This window comes from Mesoplodon densirostris, chromosome 1, assembly GCF_025265405.1.
Source record: "Mesoplodon densirostris isolate mMesDen1 chromosome 1, mMesDen1 primary haplotype, whole genome shotgun sequence".
NCBI lineage: Eukaryota > Metazoa > Chordata > Mammalia > Artiodactyla > Ziphiidae > Mesoplodon > Mesoplodon densirostris.
Genome location: NC_082661.1, coordinates 181605287 through 181626441, shown reverse-complemented (window position 1 = coordinate 181626441; position 21155 = coordinate 181605287). Strand labels below are relative to the sequence as shown.

Sequence of the window (21155 nt, the reverse complement as noted above, 5' to 3'; positions counted from 1 at the left end):
CAGTTATATACATCATTATAGCAAAAATGCACCCAGTCACAAATAAGCCTTGTTAAAATGAAATTCTGCAAAAGGTCACTTACCTAGGTTTTTGTTTTGTTTTCACATTGGGCACTATAATCTTGACTTCTAACAGGTAAGTTTTACCCACTTCAGATCTGTTATGAGGATATCTTTAGTGGTTTTATTTTTAAAACAGGACTTAATATTAAAGATTTGTGGAGATTTACTAAATCTATACTTTGTACTATATCAGTTTTTATCTTCCTCCTCACAAAGCTGTTGTTAAGAACCCTTGACCACTATGGCTAAGGGGACAGTCTGACTCATCCTCTATACCTTCTAGGCAGTTCCTCACATTTGGTGTTAGAGCAGTTTTGATTCTTTATGCTTTTCTCAAAATAAAGTCTTTGCCAATCAAATTCTGTAGTATTCAGAGTATCATCTATTTCTGTGCAAGAAGACATTCCCAAACCTAGCAGCTGAAAGCAACAACTTTTTATTCTCTCTCATGGTTCTGAGGTTTGACTGGGCTTGGCCAGGATTTCACACATCAGGTCTCAATGCAGCTGCAGTCAAGTTTCAGCTGCAGCTGCAGCCATAGGAAGTTCTGAATGGTCTAGACATCCAAGATGGTACAGTCACAGGACTGGCTGTTGATCTGGGAACTCAGCTGAGGCTATAGACCAGATCGCCTACCTGGTTGTGACCTCTCCAGGTGGGCTGGGCTTCCTATGGTATAGCAGCTGCATTCTGAGAGGGAGTTTCCAAGATTGAGCATTCCAAGAGGCTTAGTTGGACTCTGAAAGGCAAGGCTTTTTGTGACATAGCCTCAGAAGTTCCACAACATTACTTATGTCACATTTAATTGGTCATGTCATTAAGGTAAGCCCAAGTTTCAAGAAGAAGGGTATTAAACTCCAACTAATGATGGAGGAAAGACAAAGTCATACCAAAGAATATGCAAAATGGGAGATATTATTGTGTTTATTTGGGGAAAATATAATCTACCACATATGGAAAGTTTTGAATATGCTACTATAAGATGCCAGTTGCCTACTTTACTGGTTAACACAGAAATGACAGCATGGTGCGGTAGCTCTTAGTCTCCCTAAGTGTTCTGTGTCTTTTTTCTTTTGTTACCTTTCCTAACAGTAGTAGCATTATTAAAGCTGCAGAAACCTGGAGGTGGTTAAGTATCAGAAACTCTGTAGTGGAGAATACTTTTCTGTATAGAGCTGTTCTGTCCAATATCATAGCCACATGTGGCTATTGAACACTTAAAGTGTGGCTAATCTAGATGTACTATAAATATAAAATACATACCAGATTTCAAGGATTTAGTACTAAAAAGGAATGTAAACTATCTCACTGATAATGTTTATGTTGATTATATGTTGAAATGATATTTGGCATATACTGAACTAAAAATACATTATTCAAATTAATTTCACCTGTTTCTTTTACTTACGTGGCTACTAGAAAGTTTTTAATTATATTGGATTCACATATTATTCTAGTTTGCATATTTCCATTGAAGTACTGGCTCAGAAAATAAACTAAATCATATTTTCCATTGTGTAGCACCACAGCAGTTCATGGTGTTTACACCATTAAATGATTTTCAGGCATTTTAATTACTTCATGCTAAATCCTATGTGAGATACACAAGCACATTCAAAATCAGTAGTTTGGTATTTCTATGAAACTGATTTCCTTTCCTGAGATTTATACATGGTTCATATTTAATATACCTATACGTTTAGTATATAATGGCAGCAATTCGTTTCACATAAGATTTCAAAGTTGCTGACATAGTATCTCTGTATGACCCCTGATTAAGATCATGTATTAATTTTCTATTGCTGCTGTAACAAATTACCTCAAATTTAGTGACTTAACACCAACTTATTACCTTACAGTTATATAAGTCAGAAGTATAAAACTGGACTAAAATCAAGGTGTCAGCAAGGCCATGTTCCTTTCAGGAGGCTCTAGTGGAGAATCTGCTTACTTGACCATTTGGGTTACTGGAAGATGCAGTTCCTTGCAATTGTAGGACTGAGATCCCTGTTTTTTGCCAGATGTCAGCTGAGGGCCATTTCCAGGTTTAGAAGCCACCCTTGGCTCATGTCCCCCTTCCTCCAACTTTAAAGCCAGTGTTGGGCTGCACCCCACAGGTCTACAAGCCCTGTGCTTGCCCAGCTTCAAGAGAGAAGAAAGAGCCGGGAGTCAGCAACAGAGTCATCAATAGTTTAATGGACGGGGGAGCTTACCCATCTGAAACAAGGTCCTGGAGCGACACCCCACTGTGTGCGGTGCAGGACATGGCAGCAGTCTTCACTCCCAGGGGAAGGGGAGATTCCCAGTTATTGGGGAATTGATGTCAGATGGGCTTATTACCAGCAGAGGGGCACACGCCTCACCGCCCCTTTGATAAGAACAATCACTAGCTGGGACCTGGAAGTATGTTAAACTAGAATTTATCTCACCTGGAAGGTCAGTCATGTGGGTAAGATATACATGAAACAGGCACTGGTCAGGCAGGGGATGTACAGAGAGCAAGAGAACAGCCATCTTGAGTGGCCTGGCCATACACTCCACCCTTACATACCCTGCATGACCCTTACAATCTTGGCCGGCTCCTCTTCCACAATATCCCTGGGGTCAGGTATGTAGAGGGACACTGCAACCATATACCACAAATACAATACAGACAGGCCATCCCTGATTTTCACAAACCCAGAGCCACCCCCAAGGAGGGGCAAGCCCTGGCCTAGTCATGACTCAGCAGTCACAGTACAGGTCTGCCACCCCATGTTAAGTTGAGTGACATTAGGGGTGAACCCATTAGGTCCTTCCAAACGACAAAGTTAGTCCCATTAGTTGGACTTGTGTGTCCAGAAGCCAGCCTATTCCACTCCACACAGCATAGCCCAGGGGGCTCATGGGCAGGCAGTTGTACAGTACCATTTACCAATGGGGGGTCCTTCTGACATATTAGCATATGGGACTGGAAGATGGTGACTCCTTTCCCCCCATTGTCAGTAGTCCCCACCTAGTCACATTAGCTGGGTTGATTTCTCATGGAAGTTCAGAGGAGGTGAGCACAACATCTCGCTGTAGACCCAGCAATTAGACTCATTTGAGGCTCATGAGGCCAGTGTTGCAGCTCATTCCTCAAATAGATTTCCTCCCTCATAGGGAGGAAACGCAAGACAACTAACAGGCACTACATAGGGGAGATCATGACAGTTAAGCACAATACAAGCGGTAACCACATTCAGAGATAATACCACACCTGCCCGTGGTTTCTGTCCTGGTCTGCAGTGCAGTTTCAGAAAACTCAAGTTTTCTGTAATACAAGAACATGTCCAAAATCACATATACAATGGCCACCTAGTTTTACCTTGGATGTCCAAACTACAGCTACTCCATTTGACCTTCAAATGCATTCCCTTCCTTAATGGCCAAAGCATATGTACAATGCATTTCTGAAAGGCCACAAAACAGGCTGCTCTGGTCAGTAAAGTTTAAGTTAAACCATGTATAAGCCAGAATGACTTCCCCATACCTCAGTATATGCAGATTTTTCCATCATTTCTCCCTTTGACTGAAAATCGTTCAACAGAAAAGCATTGATGATCAAAATATCCATCAATTCTGCGGTGCTGGCTCCTACCCCAGGTTCAGATCATGTCCCTCATGATCCATAGTCCAAGATAGGCCTCCTTTATATTTTCCTAGTCGTTCGCATTGGGGGAAAACTACTCAGATCTTGTGAATATGCTGAGAGGTATATTAATGGGGAAACACTTATAGGCTGTACATTTTATCACTTATACCCAATTGCCATACAAGCATAGTACATGTGCTTTTAGCAGCAGACTTAAAGCAAGCAGCGTGACATTTCATGAGTCATTATACTCTGTGACCATTTCACTAGATAATTTTCTTTCTATCCAGAATATGAGGGCAAAAGTATGACTAACACAGTAACTTTCATAAATACAGGCCTCAATTAATAGAACTAGAATTTAACATCCACTGAAACATAATATTGTTCTCTCTAAAATTACCCTCATCTCCACCAAACAAGTCAAATCAAGACTAATTTGTTTGCAAAACAAGTCTGGTCAATTGACCATACAGGCTCCTCCAAATTGACCGTGGTGGAACTCCTCAGGAGTGTCAGACTGAATTCTCAAAAGGCCTCTCAAGGACAGGAAAGCCATGCCAAAGGCCTGCTATCAGGCTCCACCCCAGTGGATTTCTCTCTTCTAGAGGTCCCCAAAATATCAAGATTCCTGCACATGACAGGAGACAGTCTTTCCCATTCACCTGCTAAGGCTGCTCAGAGCCCAAGAGTCTCCAATTTCTGGAGGAACAAGGAAGAGAGAAAAGAAAAAAATGCTTCAATTCTACCCACAGGTGTAGTTTACCGAATTGCTGTGTGTCATAACTAATTTGAGCAGAAGGGCTTCCCTCTACCTGGAAAACACATATCAAAACCAGTGACATTCCAGACAAACCTCATAAATATTATAAGCATATCCACCAGTTCACTCAGTAACCAATCCTTTTGTTAACTTTTTATGAAGCCATCAGGTTTTCCATTGGGATTCTTTAATTTCTTACCCAGTTCAGTGGTATGACCTGAAATTTATCAGAGACCTGTACTTCTCAAAAAGTCCTTCCTATGCATCTTCTTGAAGATGAAGCACTTTTGCAAAAAAGCATCAGAATAAAACAATAACTGTCTATAAATGACAAAAACTTTAAAAGGCACAGTTAAACACCTGATCACAATGTAATCCATAAAGAAACTTGGTTACAAGAATTATGACTGATTATAATCTTAACCCTTGAAAACCTTAATCTCTGGCAAAAACCAAGAAGCAAGTAATTGTGCATTTCCTGATTGGAAAACAATGCTTTAGTCTTCCCCTCTTAAGCAGGTAGAGGTAGATAAACTTAGACCCTCCCAGCAAGTAATGTTCCAATATTTTATCCTATTTGAAATGACCCATGAATTCTCTTCTTTCAACTTTAGTTTCAAGTTACCAAAATATGGAGGGACTACTTTAGATAGACATTCCCAAAACATAAGTATTTCTATAGAGTTTACTTAAAAGCTCTTTTTTCTCCTATACTTCTAGAGATCATGGAAGATTAAAGTCCAGAGAGGCCAGGTAGATTATTTACAACTCAAAAGCACAATTCCTTTAGAAAGCTAGCTTAACCAATTACAGAAGGCTCATTTTGATACAACAGCAGAGCCTTTAGAGGCTACTGTTCTCCAGATCTCTTGGCAGCCCCATTAATCAAGGACAGCCACCACAAGGCCCCCCATTAGATAGCCACCCCACATGTCCCTGCAATTTTCAGGATTACCCCTGCAACTTTGGAGTCCCACATATTAGTGGCCAGCCATGCCGAGATTACACTTGCAACTTTTGGGCCCCACATGTTAGTGGAGGCCCCTGTAACTTTCCATTCCCCATCCTGTATTTCCCCAAGTCTCGGCACTCACAGGAGTTTCCTCAGTCTCCTATCTGACTCTGCCAATTGTTGGGCTGCACCCCACAGGCCTACAAGCCCTGTACTTGCCCAGCTTCAAGACCAAAGAAAGAGCCTGGAGTTAGCAACAGAGACATCAATAGTTTAATGGATAGGGGAGCTTACCTGTCTGAAGCAAGGTCCTGGAGCGACACCCCACCATGTGCAGCAGACGGCCAGCAAGACATGGCGTCAGTCTTCACTGCGGGAGGGTGGGGGGAAGGGCAGATTGCCAGTTATAGGGGAATTGACGTCAGGTGGGTTCATTAATTACCAGGGAAAGCAGCAGAGAGGCACGCCCCTCACCACCACTTTCATAAGAACAATCACTAGCTGGGGCCTGGAATAAGTATGTAGGAAGGTCAGTCAGGTGGGTAAGATATAGGTGAAGCAGGCACTGGTCGGAAAGGGGATGTACAGACAGCAAGAGAACAGCTATCTTGAGTGGCCTGACCATACAGCCAGCAATGGCAAACTGACTCTCATGTTTTGAACCTCTCCTTTTTCCAACACATCTTTCTCTGATCCAGCCAAGGAAGGTTCTCTGGTTTTAAAAACTTAATTGATTAGATTGAGCCCACCCATTTAATCCAGGAAAATCACTCCATCACAAATCCCTGTACTGAATCACATCTGCAAAATCCCTTGTACCATGTAAAGTATGCATGAGTTCCAAGGATGAGCACAGACGTCTGTTGGGGGCCATTATTCTGCCTACCATAGATAGGAAACAACTTTTTACAGGGAGATAAAAATCCTTACAGATATATCCTTGCCATATGTAAATGAAAGAAAAGTATTTTGCAAAAGAGTTACCGTGCCATCACACTGAATCATATTCATAACCTAATCCACTTGGACAACTAGAGATTTACAAGTTTATAGGAATATCAAACTGAAATACTTAAAAGCTACTCTGGGACATAAAAGCAAACAATTCTTGGAGTAATAAAGTTTTGTCAGTCAACAACCTTAGCTGAGTTTCTCAGATACAAACTGTGATAGTTATCTCTAAGGAAAATATTAAGGCAAATCTAGTTTCAATTTATCTCCCAGAAGAAAACAAGCAAATAAAGTCATGTCAAAATTCAATAAACTCTTTCATTATGGTTACAAGACTTTAAAACATATTAAAATTTCTGATTTTAAAAAAAGGACCCAAATAGGGTGGGGCAATTTGTAGATCACTAACAGTCTTCTCCAATTAATTATTAAGTGTAGTCGATAGACAGGCAAATCAACTACACAAGTTGCTCATCTGTGTCTGACCCTGCTAAACCTACTTTAGCACAGAAATAAAGCTACAAGCTGGCCTTTGATCCTAAACTTATAATGGTATGATAACTTTTTATTCAGAGCCTGCCTACAAATTCATTAAGAAATATTGAATATGTTTCAATAATAAAAGGTTCTAGTACAAATTCCAATGTGGCAGGGTATGGCGGGGCACAGAGGGTGGGGTGGGAATCCAAGCAATTCTCAGAACACCAGCTGGCTGTCCTACAATTCAACTCAGTTCTGACACTATCTACCTCGAGATAGCACCAGATTCCACAGGTAAGGGTTCAGTCCTACAAAACTGCCTCTCCCACGTCACCCCACTTCAAATGCCAGTCACAAGTTCAGATTGTTACCTATACTTCTGACCAACTGGCTATAAATCACAGGTTCACACTACCCCCTCCTCAGGTTCAATTAATTAGCTAGAGCCACTCACAGACTCAGAGAAACTATTACTTACTAGATTACCAGTTTATTATAAAAGGCTATAACTCAAGAACAGCCATATGGAAAAGATGCACAGGGCAAGGTATGTGGGAAGAGATTCCATGCCCCTCCAGGTGCACCACTATTCCTGACTCCCCACATCCTCATCAATCCAGAAGCTCTCTGAACCCTGTCCTTTTAGGTTTTTATGGAGGCTTCATTACATAGGCATCACTGAAAAAATCATTGACAACTGGTGATTGAACTCAGCCTCCCGCGCCTCTCCCTTCCCTGGGGTTCTGGAAGGTGGGACTGAAAGTTCCAATCCTCTAATTATATGCTTGGTTCTCCTGGCAACTAGGCCCCATCCTTAGGTCCAAACGTTACCTCAAACATAACAAAAGACATCTTTACTACTCTCATCACTTAGAAAATTCCAAGGGTTTTAGAAGCTCTGTGCCAGAAACAGGACAAAGACCAAATATATATTTCTTATTATAAGTCACAATATCACAAATGGAAATTGATTTATAAAGAAAAACCTGATAAGGTGATATTATCAGTGACTCATAATTGATTTGCATTAAACAAAGACAGGTTTAGGGCTTCCCTGGTGGTGCAGTGGTTGAGAGTCCCCCTGCCAATGCAGGGGACAAGGGTTTGTGCACCGGTCCCGGAAGATCCCACATGCCGCGGAGCGGCTGGGCCCGTGAGCCATGGCCGCTGAGTCTGCGCGTCCGGAGCCTGTGCTCCACAACAGGAGAGGCCACGGCAGTGAGAGGCCTTAGTACCGCAAAAAAAAAAAAAAAAAAGAAAGAAAGAAAGACAGGTTTAAATTGAAAATTGGCCTGTTTCGAAAGCAAAGAAAAATCAAATACTTGAAAGAAACCTATTTGTAAATTAATGGTTAGTACTTAGTCTCATATCCCACTTTTCCTTCTTTCCTCTTCATTTCACTCAAACTGAACTGTTTATATTCCCTACACCAACTGCACTATGCTGATTCCTGCTTCTGTGTCTTTGCACAGGCTGTTACCCGCTTCTGGAATTCCCACCTTCCCATGCTTCAAAGGCCAGCATAAGAGCTTTCTCCTCTGTGATACCTTCCCTGTTCAACCCCAAGGTAGTTAACCACTTCCTACTTGGCCCTATTATTTTACTTAGCACTGACCACCATTACAGCTCTTATTGTGCTCTATATCACTTATTTATTTGTCTGATTCCCCTTGACAACTAAGACTGAGATTGTTCAGACTCTGAAATCACCAGTTCTTAGCACAGTGTCTCTAGAAAAATTACATGACTAGAAATTGCAATAACAGTAATACAATTTTAACCCAAACTTCATATTTTAACTATATTTAATGGTCAATACAAAAATCTGTCAACAAATATGTTAAATTCCTCTTAAAATCCTTCATAAGTATTATCTTACCTATAATTTATATAGTCATGCAGTTTCTAGGTGACCATATATCTCGATCTGCTTGGAACAGTCCTGACTTATGCCTTCTGTATATCAGTTAAAGTCTGTTAATTATTTTGTCTCACCTCCATCTCTCAAAAGTATCCTGATTTGAATGACAAATTATATGATTACCCTAATAATTTTCTGAACATTATCAATAGCAAATTAAATACTACAGAAGGTCACATATACTGCCCATAGTAGCTAGCACAGGATAAAATCCCATTGTTCAAGGCCTACCAAAAAAACACATATTATTTTTTCAATTAACCGTTAGAGTGGATTCTGTGGTGCTTCACTCAGATCCCATTTTAAGCTAGAAATATCAGCTTCTGATGGCTCACAACTCTGTCCCTCTCCAGGAACTGGCTCTCAGCTGCAGGGAAGTGCCTCATCCAAGGTTACACTGCTCCCACAGGTAACGACTAACAGCTATAAGGATAAAAAGATGCTCCCCTGTCTCAGTTTGGGACATGGAAGTGCCAGCCCAGCTCTAGGGCTACCCATGGGATGGCTGAGACTTCTATTGCAAGTCACCTTCTCCCTCTGCTCAATCCTGCCTTCTTCACTTCCTTACATGTGTCACTCCCAAGAGAAAACTCCAATAAACCTTCATGCTAACCTTTATTTCCAGAGTACCTGATCTAAGATAGCAATCTTTCTCTTCATTGTAATATCATCTCCTAGCTATGAACTATAGTAGGCTCAGGACCCTTATTTTTTGTCCAAGTTTGAACTAACACAGCATGCCAGGACTCTTGCTTCCTACTTTATTCCTGTCATTTCTATCATTTAACCTATTTCTCTTTTTATGTAACAAAGAACTCTGAGTAAAGTCCAATGTTTAAAAAAAAAACATAGCAGAAACTTTTGAGAACTATATGAGCAGTGCCTGAACTCTGGGGGGTAAAGGAATCCATTTCTTGGGAAAGGGCCAGTTGAAACAATCCACAAGGTGAATGACTAACGTGCCCCACAAATATTAGAAATCATGACTGTCTCTGCTGGAAGGCAAAAGATGAAAACAAAAGACTCTCAGCCTTCAGGCTCTCTGGCCTATAGGATATAACCTTTAGGGACTTTCACCTGTTACTGTTCTCTGCACAGACTGTCTTGCCACTTTAGGATATCCTCTATTAATTTCTAGTTATTTTTATTTTACACAAATTACCTTTTTCTCCTCCTGTGTTCTGGTTCTATCCAGCTAGTCCCCCTTCCCCTTTTTAAAAATAATTATAGCTGCCTACCTTTGTTATTTTAGCTTTTCTTATTAACTCAGTAATCATGTAATCATGTAGCCTGCATCTCTGTAGGGCTCTCTCAATTAACTTTTACTTTTAAGAGAAATTAGAACATTAGATCACAAATAAGAGATCTGTGAAAAGGTTCATTCCCTCAAAAGAGGAATCTAGATGCCTCCTTTTCCCTGGTGAGCACTGCATAAGCTCCTTTTAAATCCCAAAGTGATCATTATTAGCACGGTTTAGCTTGTTAAGAAAGACTAAGAGTAATTATTTAATAATCAGTCCTCCAAGGAACCCAGGAGAGGAATAAGATTAGACCCCAAAGCAGCTGAAACAATAGTATTTTACCACCTTATTTCCAAAACAATTGATAGACTAGATACCTGCCCACTATCTAGTCCTTAAAACACACAAAGAAAAGAAAGCAAGGAAGAAAAAACCAATTTTTGCCCATTTAACCAGACACCCCACCATTTATTATTTCTCTCAGCTCCCTAATTGTTGAATTCTTGGTTCTTATAACCCAGCTTCAAAATCTGTCTCCAGTCTCATTGATTTTGATAATTCCTTTATATGTTCTTAGATTTCAATCTCATGTTCTTTTTTAAAAAAACTTTTACTGGAGTAGAGTTGATTTACAATGTTGTGTTTGTTTCAGGTGTACAGCAAAGTGACTCAGTTATACATATACATATACCCATTCTTTTTTAGAATCTCAATATCATTTTCTAGTCTGAGTTTGGTTCATCTCTCTGATTTTGGCATATCTAATATTGTACAAACCTGTACTGGATACTATTTACTTATCTTCCTCCTCTTCTTCATTAACTGAGGCTTTAAAATTCAGATCTATAAACTAAAACACATGGTCTCCAACATAATCAACCACTCAAAAATCAGCCACCACTAGGGTGTAATTGACAAATTTAAGAATATAAAAATGTAAAGCATCTAATACAATGTACCTGATCCAATAATGCATCAGTTCTAATATGCAGTCCATGAAGGAAGGAAGGAACAAATGAATGAACAAAGAAATGGAGAAAAGGAAATAGATTTGGAAGCTGCCTGTACATTTTTAGAATTTTAATCCTAACCTGTCTCTAGTATTTGAATAGTCATTTGCATATAGATCATCCTAACTGCTTCAGCCCAACATCATGAGAAATAAGGCTGAAATTAATTTCAAAATGGATTTTCAAGAGAGAGGTGGAGGCCTTATATGCAAGAAAACCCCCATAACATCTCTTTGTTGTCTTCATTGAATCTTTATAATTCCCCAAGACTGGGAACACATTAAACCCAAGACATACAAATGAAATTGGTCTCTGAATGACAAAAGCCAATCCATTTGTTTTTTATTCACTCAACAAATATATAATGAGAACCAACAATATGCTTTCACATAAAACACCAAAAGAAAATATTGGGCAAGTGAGGTCTACAAATGCCAATTGGTCCTTTCATGCATCTCAGGCCTGGCTCATTTACTCTAGCAATGCCATCTCTCCTTCAGCCCTCTAACATCTCTCTATAGTAAAATACCAACCTGAGTGTTAACTTCAATAATAATTCTACATCACCTGAAGATCCTCTCTCTTCAACAATGCATCCAAAGTTAACATCGACATGATTTCAACCCACCCCCAGAAAAAATTCATGTCTGCTGATTCTTAGTACTAAAGCATGATGGCCACCCATCTCCAACTCTATTTTCACCAAATATAGAGAAACCACCATTTAAAAATAACTGATTTCCCTCTAAGATACTTCCTTCTTCAGAGAGCCTACTTGTTCCACCCCATCTACATGAAGAATTTCTTAACTATATTGTACATCAGAGAAGATGGACTAGACCCAACCAATCCTGGAGGCATAACAAAATCAGCAGAAATATCTTAGAAAAATATACTTCTAAGTTTTAAAAGACAAAAGTTAAACTTTCTCTGATTCTGAATGTTCCTTGGAGCATATGTTTTCAATGAATAAAAATCCTGTTTCAAACCATAGTGAGAGGTAGACCCAAATGAAGAGACTGATGAGAAAATTTTGTTGCTGAATATTCACATCGATTTTTAGAAGAGACCTATCCTTTGCAAAATAAGACCTTTTATTACAACAGGCAGTCTATTATATAAATTTAGTAGATGCTTGAAACCCATTCCATTTAATATTGGAGAAGCTTTTTCTCCATTACTTGCTATATACAATATGTAATAATTGTATTCATTCTTTCATTCAAAACTACGATTTAGCTTTTTCTAAAATGTTAGGCATTGTGCCTAGGACTGGGGATAAAACAATAAGTAAAATAGATGTGATCTGCTGTCATAGAACAGAAAGTGAGTAAAGGATACTAACTACAATGGATTTGAAACGTAAAGATTGATAATGCTTCCACAGAAGAGACTAGGAAAGACTAGTACTGTGTATATGGCCATGAGCCTCCCAAAGATGCCCATATCCAAATTCCCAGAACCTGTGATGGTTACATTACATAGCAAAAGGAACTTTGCACAAGTAATTAAGGTGGGATGATTATCCTGAATAATATTGGTGGGCCCTATCTAATCACATGAGTCCTAAAAAGTGGAAAATTTTTCCTGACTGTGGTCAGAGAAAGAGATGTGAGGACAGAAGCAAGGTTAGAACAATGTGACACTGCTGTCTTTGAAGATGGGGGAAGAAGGCATTGAGCCAAGGAATGTGGGTGACCTCCAGAAACTGGAAAAGGCAAAGAAATGGATTCCTCCCTACAGTCTCCAGAAAAGAATGCAGCCCTACTGACACTTTCATTTCCAACCCATTGAGACCTGTGTCAGACTCTTGACTTACAGAGTTGTAAAATCATTATTGTGTGTTGGTTTTTTTTTTTTTTGTGGTATGTGGGCCTCTCACTGTTGTGGCCCCTCCCGTTGCGGAGCACAGGCTCCAGACGCGCAGGCTCAGCAGCCATGTCTCACGGGCCCAGGTTCTCTGCGGCATGTGGGATCTTCCTGGACCGGGGCACGAACCCGTGTCCCCTGCATCGGCAGGCGGACTCTAAACCACTGCGCCACCAGGGAAGCCCTATTGTGTTGTTTTTAAACCACTAAGTTTGTGATAATTTGTTACAGCAGCAATAGAAAACATATATATACATACATATATTTAAACTAATATATATGTATATTTAGGATGAAAATATTAGAGCAAACATATATGATCATATGGTTAGGTGGTTGTCTGTTTTATTTGTTATAGACCCATCTGGACTCACATCCTGCTAATTTCTTACTAACGTGACAAGACATTGAACTTATTGAACCTAGAGCTTCAGTCAAAAAATGATCGAGACTTGCTGATCTGTTTAAGGAAGTAAAGTTATTTAGACTCAAACTGGTCATGTGAACTGAGCCTGAGAAAAACATAAACTGCATTTATTCCCCACCACTACTGAACTGCTCTGGACTCAATAAACTTGCAAAATTTGAAGACTTGAAGTCACATTCACATAAAAGATCCACAGATCCTGATGAGAGTTAATTTTGCTTTAACTTCTCCTGGTTATCTTCACTGCATCTGAATTATATTTAAGCATTTACTTGATCAACATAGGTCAATAACAAAAGCTCCAAACTAATCTGAAAAGCAAATCAGGCCCACCATATGAGACACAACATTCCTCAAACTAGGAAGTTGAGGACTTAAGTATGAGAGTTGTCCTAAAATTTTTGAGCAAACTGAGAAAGTTTTGAGTTCAGCTAGTTTCAGGGAAGTACATTCCCTTCTATTAAAGCTGAAGAAACAGTTATAGAGAAGCAATATTGGTGATAGAAACCTAGAGTAAAAATAAACCTGGAAATGTGTTCTGATAATACACCCACCCCACAGTTTTTCCAGATTGGTTCCTGCTTTTTAATTCCAATATTCATTGGCTTGGTCAGATAGTCACATTAGGCCTAAAATTCTGCACTTTTATATAAAAAGGAACTATTATACTGCTTTTCGAGTGCTTTTTCATAATGATATAAATGCATATTTTTGTTTATTAATAGGTTGTACTTATCAATAAAATGTTAATAATTAAATGGGTTTCTGATCCTGTGAACCACCGCTGTATAACTTAACTCCTGCACTCATCTCTACACCAACGTGAGGGCAGGTCACCAGACATTACACACACAGACAATAAGTCTTTCATTCCCTGAAGAAAAATGCCTTCCCAAACGAGTACTTAACATTATGCCCTGGGAAAAAGCAATATATAAATATTCTTAGATCACCCACAGAACAAGTTTTCTCACCTCTGTGCTCGCTCTTTCTTGTATTCCTGTTCTCACTATTAACCCTCCCTACGTTTTCTCCACAGTTATCATATAAATATAATAAATAATTACAAATTAATTGCTTTAGGCACATTGCAATTTTAATTTTAAAAACTGAGAAGAAGCAAGTGCTAATTCAATTTACCTGTATCCATATAGTAATTACTGAGCACCTGCTACCTGAAAGGCTCAGTGGCAGGGCCAGAGACACAGCCCTCACTCTCCTAGACCTTCTGACCAGTGGAGAAGGCAGATAAGTAACACAGGAATGAGAGTTATAAAGGGGAAAGTGCCAGGAGGGAGAGATATTTCAGGGGATGTTTGTACTCCTTTGCCGGAAGGAGAGAAGAGGAAACATGGGGGAGAGAGGAAGGAAGAAGAAAGTCTCCATCAGGCATGAAGAGTAGTGCAATCTAATCAATTAAATAAGTGAGAAATATTTGAATTCCTACAATTAAGTCTACCCTTAAAAAATTAAAATTAAAATAATTATCTGGACAGGCTAAAAAAAAGCTACTTACCTTTGATCTCAATTATTTGGATATTATAGATGGAAGAGTCTTTCCACTTCACTCTTCTAACACAGAACTTACCTTTTATAAACCAAAATATCTAACAGAAGGATATTAGTAACACAAATAAGTTTTGTATACTTGACAAATGGGCCTTGAAACTGAACATCAGATTAAAACCTCATTAAGAAAAAAAGCAGTAAATGTACAAAAGTGCATACATATTTTCAGTGCCTTATTTAGCATATTTGATACCTAGATACTTTTTAAATGCCCCCATCCTCTATATGACAAAATTACTTTTCAGTGATAATCATTATTTTCCTGATTTGTTCTTTAAAGCAATTGACAATTTTCAGAAGGAAAACAAATTTCAAAGTTATTATTCAAATTGAATGAAATATTTCATGTATGAAATTTACATTTACCTAACAAAAACATTACCCCCTGCAATTCACACTGTTTCATGTTATAATTTTAAAGTTTAAATTAAAATTCCAAGTGATCACATAAAATAACAGAATTAAAGTAACTCCAGTTCTCTGTCTTTACAATCACTGTCATCATTGTTTATTCTGAATCTACTGTTTAAATCCATAAAGAATATAATGTTTATCAAAGGATAGTCATAAAAATGTGTTAATTTGAATCATACATACACATATATTATTAAAACTCAACAATAACCACAGCAATTATTTAGGATTTAGAGAAAAAACTAATTTATGAAAAACATTATCACAGACTTTGAGAATTGCTGATGCAGACCAACTTTTAGTTGGCTTTACTATTTTTTATAAATTTCTAGAGACAATGCATCTTCTTAATGATTGCACCAAGGGCAGAATGTGCCCATCACTTCACCCTTTGTATGAACAGATTTTAACCCAAAGTTGAAGAAAGCCATAAAATCACCATTATTTTTATATGGTATATGTTTACTAGGTACAAGAGCAACTTCAGCGTCCTGCCACTGGGCAAAAGGCAGCACGCTCAGAAAGGAGCCTGTGTTTGGCTTTTAATGCTCTGCTATCACAGTTTTGAAAGTCTTAACAATTTTACCTTTCAGTTTGTGTAGATAAGTGAAGTCTGATGGGGCAATAAAGCATACACCCTAGACTTAACATGCAATCCTGCCTCCCAGTGCCTTCAAGGGACAGGTCCTCAGCCACCTGCTCCACAACCCAGCAATTGCTTCCACACTCCATTCCTGGTGGGGCCCTTGGTACAAGGCAGGATGGGTGGGGGCGATGGGGTAAGGCTACAGAAATCTGTGAGGGTCTACGTGCTCCAAAAATTATCCCTATACCCTAGAGAACCAAAAAACCAAACATTAAATAGCAAATAAAAATAACCTTTCTTGGGTCAATCAAGACTGTAAAAAAAAGGAAAAAACTTTCTTTTTTTCCCGGCTTTTGAACAGGCCTTACATTTTCATTTCACACTGGGCACTGGGCTCCACAATTACGTGGCCATCCCTGCCTATGTATGTGGGTGAGTGTGTGCATGTGCATCTGTTATGTTTGTATTTAAAAGAATAGAATAACTTTCTCTATATTTAATAAAGTAAATTTATCTATAATTTTATAATTTATAGATAAAATAAACATATATAACTTTACCATATTTTATCTATAAAATGAAACTACTAATTTTAATAGTTTACAGATCAGGGGAGAAGGAATATCAACAGAATATTATCTTCTGAGTTTCTTGTAACTGATGAATTCTCTTTAAAAATCTTTAAAAATATATTATATGCTAAAAGTTGTGATATTACAGCTTCAGAAGCAGGACATGACATTACTAATATGTTCCTCTTATTAACAAAATCTGCTTTACAACTTTGATTTCTTGACAGGCAAGAGATTTTTGGTCAGAAGCCAAAGTCATCAAATATTAAGAGTGTGGAGATACAGCAAATGTGTTGAAGAAGCCTAAAACGCACTAATTTTAGCACATTTGCATTATTCACATAAATTACTTATACTGAAAAATCCTAAATCTTCAATCTCACACCTAAAAAATGTTATGCTTTGTAACTAATCATTTTCAAAATATACCCTCATAACTCTTGAATTATTCCATTTATAATAAAGCAGATGAACAAAATATTCCCATTATAAATTGTTCTTTTTTTACCTCTATTATTTAAGGAGTCAATATTCATGATCAATATATAGCTGACCATGTCTTCCTTATTTTAAAAATGCAACTAAGTTTTGAATGTAAGAGTAGTCATAGATATTCCATAGATGGATGTAGATATATATACAAAATGAATATATCATAAATAAATATATATATATATGAAATTATATCAAAAGGACCTTGAAACAAATATTTTTGCATTTGTCTAAACTCAGACATTGTTTCTAACATTCCTAAGAGATGGCTAAAATTGCAAAAAATCTATGCCATTGTCACATCTGAAAAAGGTTAAAAGCGATCCAAATTACAACTTCAAAAATGGCCCCCGACCCCTACAGCATTGACTTTATCTCAATACCATCTAAATTCTAACTTTTTTATTCACCAACATAATCTGGAGCAACCTGCCCTTTTCTTTGTCTTCTTTTTATCCTTTAAATTGATGTGCAACTCCAGTTTCCTTTCCCCAATCCTGACTGCCTTCTTCAACTAGTAATTAGATACTGTCTCAAGCAAAACAATCATGTATAAATAACCTTCTGGTTGAATTCCATCCCTAGAAACTCCTGTCTCCTTGCTGCACTCTGGGAGCAACCCATGCAGAATGCACTCAAAAGGCCAATCCATGTAAAATCAGGTACTCATTTGTAATTTATCAGATTTTGTACACCGAAAGAACCTCAGCACATACCCAATGGATGGGGTGGGGGAAAACCAGTTACCTACATTTTTCATGTACTCTGAAAGCAGGTCCTGGAGAGCCTGGCGAATGGCATTGCATTCTGCGATAATTCGCTCCCGATGGAAATCCCTCGTGCATGAAGAGTCAGCCAACAGAGCAGCCCCACTGATAATGGCTTCGAGGCGTTTCTCTAGGGATGGTCTTGTTTCCTCCTCAGTCACTGTGAGTGGATCCAAGACAATTAAATTCTAAAGGAAAAACACATTTAGATGGTTAGAACTCCATGATATTCTATTTTTAGGAAAAAATAATTAGTATTTTGTTTTCACATTTGGAATTCATATGTGATGATAAAGACAACTGTGCTTTTACTGCCTCACCCAGTTCATGTATAATTCTATAAAGCAATTATTATTCAGGGCAGTGATAAAAATTGTGAAATTATGAGCACTGATTCTAGTGTCAGTCAAATCTGTATTCAAATCTTGCCCTTCCCATTCACCAATAGTGTGAGCTCACTCAGGTGTCTTATGTACTGTAAGCCTCACCTTCCTGATGTGTAAAACTGGAATATTAACATTGTTTATCTCATAAAACTGCTGTAAGAATGATATGAATGCTTAATACAGTGTCTGGCACATATTAACCGTTCTTTACAATTGTCATTTTCATTTAGCACATCATTGTTTACAAAATATTTTCATATATATCATCTCATCTTGACAACACTATAAAGAGGTGGGCAGTAAAGATATTGTTAACCACACATTTCAATGATGGTGAGTGAGGCTGAGACTGCCTTGCCCAAGGTCATTAAGCTATTAAATGGTGAAGCTCAAACAAGTATTAAGGTCTTATAATACCTAATTCAATACTGTTTTCGTTATGCCTCACTGTAAATCATACAATCTAATTAATCTTAATACTAACGTATCAAAGAGAATTCTAAATTTTAATTATTCATTTTAAAAGTAAAATTCCATCTTCCTGTTGATTATAATTTCCAGCCATTTCCCACCATTGAAATCTGACATGGTATTTTTAAGGTTTCCATTAGATATGTCTTCAGGCAACAAAAGTCAAGATAATCTACAGACTTTGAAGAAAAGGTGGAGAATATGAGGCTCTAAGGATCCTTTATTAAAATACAGTAAGAGAGGAAGCCTTTCAAGGTTTGGGCATAATGTCATAATTGGAGACCTAGTTAGTATCAAATGAAAGCTCTCTGTAGAAACTTTAAAATAAAATGAAATCATATAGTGATCTTCAGAATGTGTGAGTCTTTACACACAAAGATACACACTGAAAATCATTGATCTTCAGAGTGCACAATCATATATATTTACATATATATAGAGAGAGGTATATGTATACTGTGTGTGTATATTGTGTACAGATATAATCTTACACTGATGGTTGTACTATATCATATTATAATAAATATTAGGGAATCTAAGGTAGCCAGGATAAAATTTTAAGAGCTACAGCTCTAGGCCAAGTTAGGGAGAGAAAATCATTATGGAAAGAAAAATAATATTAAAACAATTATACAAAAAGAAAAAATAGTACTGTGTAATGTTCACATATTGTGTGATATAATGTAAAATATAAACTAGAAATAGATCTTATAGAAAATGGTTAAATATCTTAAAATTATTCAGAAGAATTCTTCCTTTCATGCCTCTATTTCCTTCTTATTTTTCTACTTCTCTACTGAGTATCTCCATTTTTCTCTTTTAGATGGAAACAAATATTTAAAAAGAAAGAATATTAATTTTACAAATGTCAAATTTAACATTTTCTTTATCCAATGCATAATTTTTTTGGTGAGACGATAATCCCAACCATGGGCTTGCCCATCAGACAAGGATTCATTTACATCTAAATATACCTCCTTATTTCATTTACCATTTTTACCATGTCCTCTTTGGCTCACTAATTTAGTACAAACATTCCACTCCAATTTTCATAACAATAATTGACCAATTAAAACCTTTTTGAAAATGTCCCTCCAATGTGACATCATCATTAAGAAGAGACACTGAGGGCAAGAGAATTTTTCTTTGATTGCTCAAATGCAATTAGTAGATGTGATAGGGACAGTTAACATGTTTCCAGCATTGTAATGATAGGAAAAGTTGATTAAGTTTGAAACCTATACATCTATAAGTATTACAAGAAGAAACTAGTCATTTTAGCTGTTCTGGCTGTGATTTCATGTCAGAAAACATCCTCTATTGTAGGAATAAGTTCACCCCAGTTCCTGCTCTCCACGACCATTCCCCAAACTATCCTAGCCTTTGGATTTTTACTTGTTTGTTGACTTTTAAGACTCAGATTCTTCAAGCTCATCTAAACTCAAACCATTGCCTGCTCTGACACCTGATGCTCACATGCAGCCTCTTGATTCTGCCTAAATCTAATGTCCCCCTATTCATATCCTATGGAAGTTTTCACTAACTTTGTCATTGAGTCAATTAACAGGTGAGGTTTTTTAAAATAACTTTAATGTTCTATGAAATATCACTGGACATTTAAGACCTACTGGAATAAAGAATGATCTCTTCTGGACATCAGTGAGATGATGAAATAGGAAGTTCCATATGTCATACCCCTAAAGAAATACTGATTTTAACAATAACAATAATGAGAATACCATTATGAAAGCCTGGGAGAACAACTGAGGGGTTCCAGTACCCACATGGAGCAAAACCACCAAAGAACAGAAGCACAGAAGAGGATAAGAAGAACAGTTTCACTTTACCCATGTCACCTCTCTCCCAAGGCAACACAGCCCAGACCAAGAGAGACTCACCTTGGCCTGCAACTTCTCCCATTGGGAAAAGCGAAAACAAAGTGAACACTTGACTCCCCAGCCTTGCGGGAAGGTGTCCAAGAGTCCATTTCCATCTCTCCACACCCAGAAAATTGAGGGGATTGAAACAGCTAAATAATCTAGGGACAGCAAAGAGTAGAGAAAAAGGGTAGGAGTTCATAGAAACCAGTATACAGATATCAACAACCAGCAGCAGATCCTACTAACTAGATTACAGACTCTAATAAGAGCTCTGACCATGAACCCAGTAGGATGCCCACCTGCAGACCCCATGATTAGCCACTGTGCACCCCCACTGCTTCATGCAGCCCCCTCCTGTAGCCAACACTCCATGCTCCCCTGCAGACAATGCATGCGAGCTCCCACAGACAGCACACAGATATTGGCATCCAGCTGAATCTGCTCTATTGGGAAAAGGTGCACAATGCTGAACAAACACTTCAGGGTACTGCCCTAGAGAAAATAAATAGGAGGCTCTCAACACCTGGCCTGGCTTTGTGGGATCAAGAGAAGGCACAGAGTCTAAGACTACTTCACAGGGAACAAGAGGAATGGAGGAAGTGCATCCATAGAAAGAATCTAAGAGACCCTCAGTATTTCTGGCAAGGCTGACTCATGAAGACCTTTCTTCCTGAAGCTAGTCAGTAAAACCTGGAGGAAGTGACTGCTTCTTCAAATGTGAAGACAGG

General features: G+C 38.1%; 1 protein-coding gene across 1 annotated transcript in view; it reads right to left on the bottom strand.

Moving 5' to 3' along the window:
• CTNNA3 (catenin alpha 3) overlaps positions 1 to 21155 on the bottom strand; it is a 1652440-nt gene that overhangs the window by 1198612 nt on the left and 432673 nt on the right. The window contains exon 6 of the mRNA XM_060092416.1: positions 17675 to 17878. Coding sequence (XP_059948399.1) covers positions 17675 to 17878 — 204 coding nt within the window. The remainder of the gene's footprint in view (positions 1 to 17674; positions 17879 to 21155) is intronic.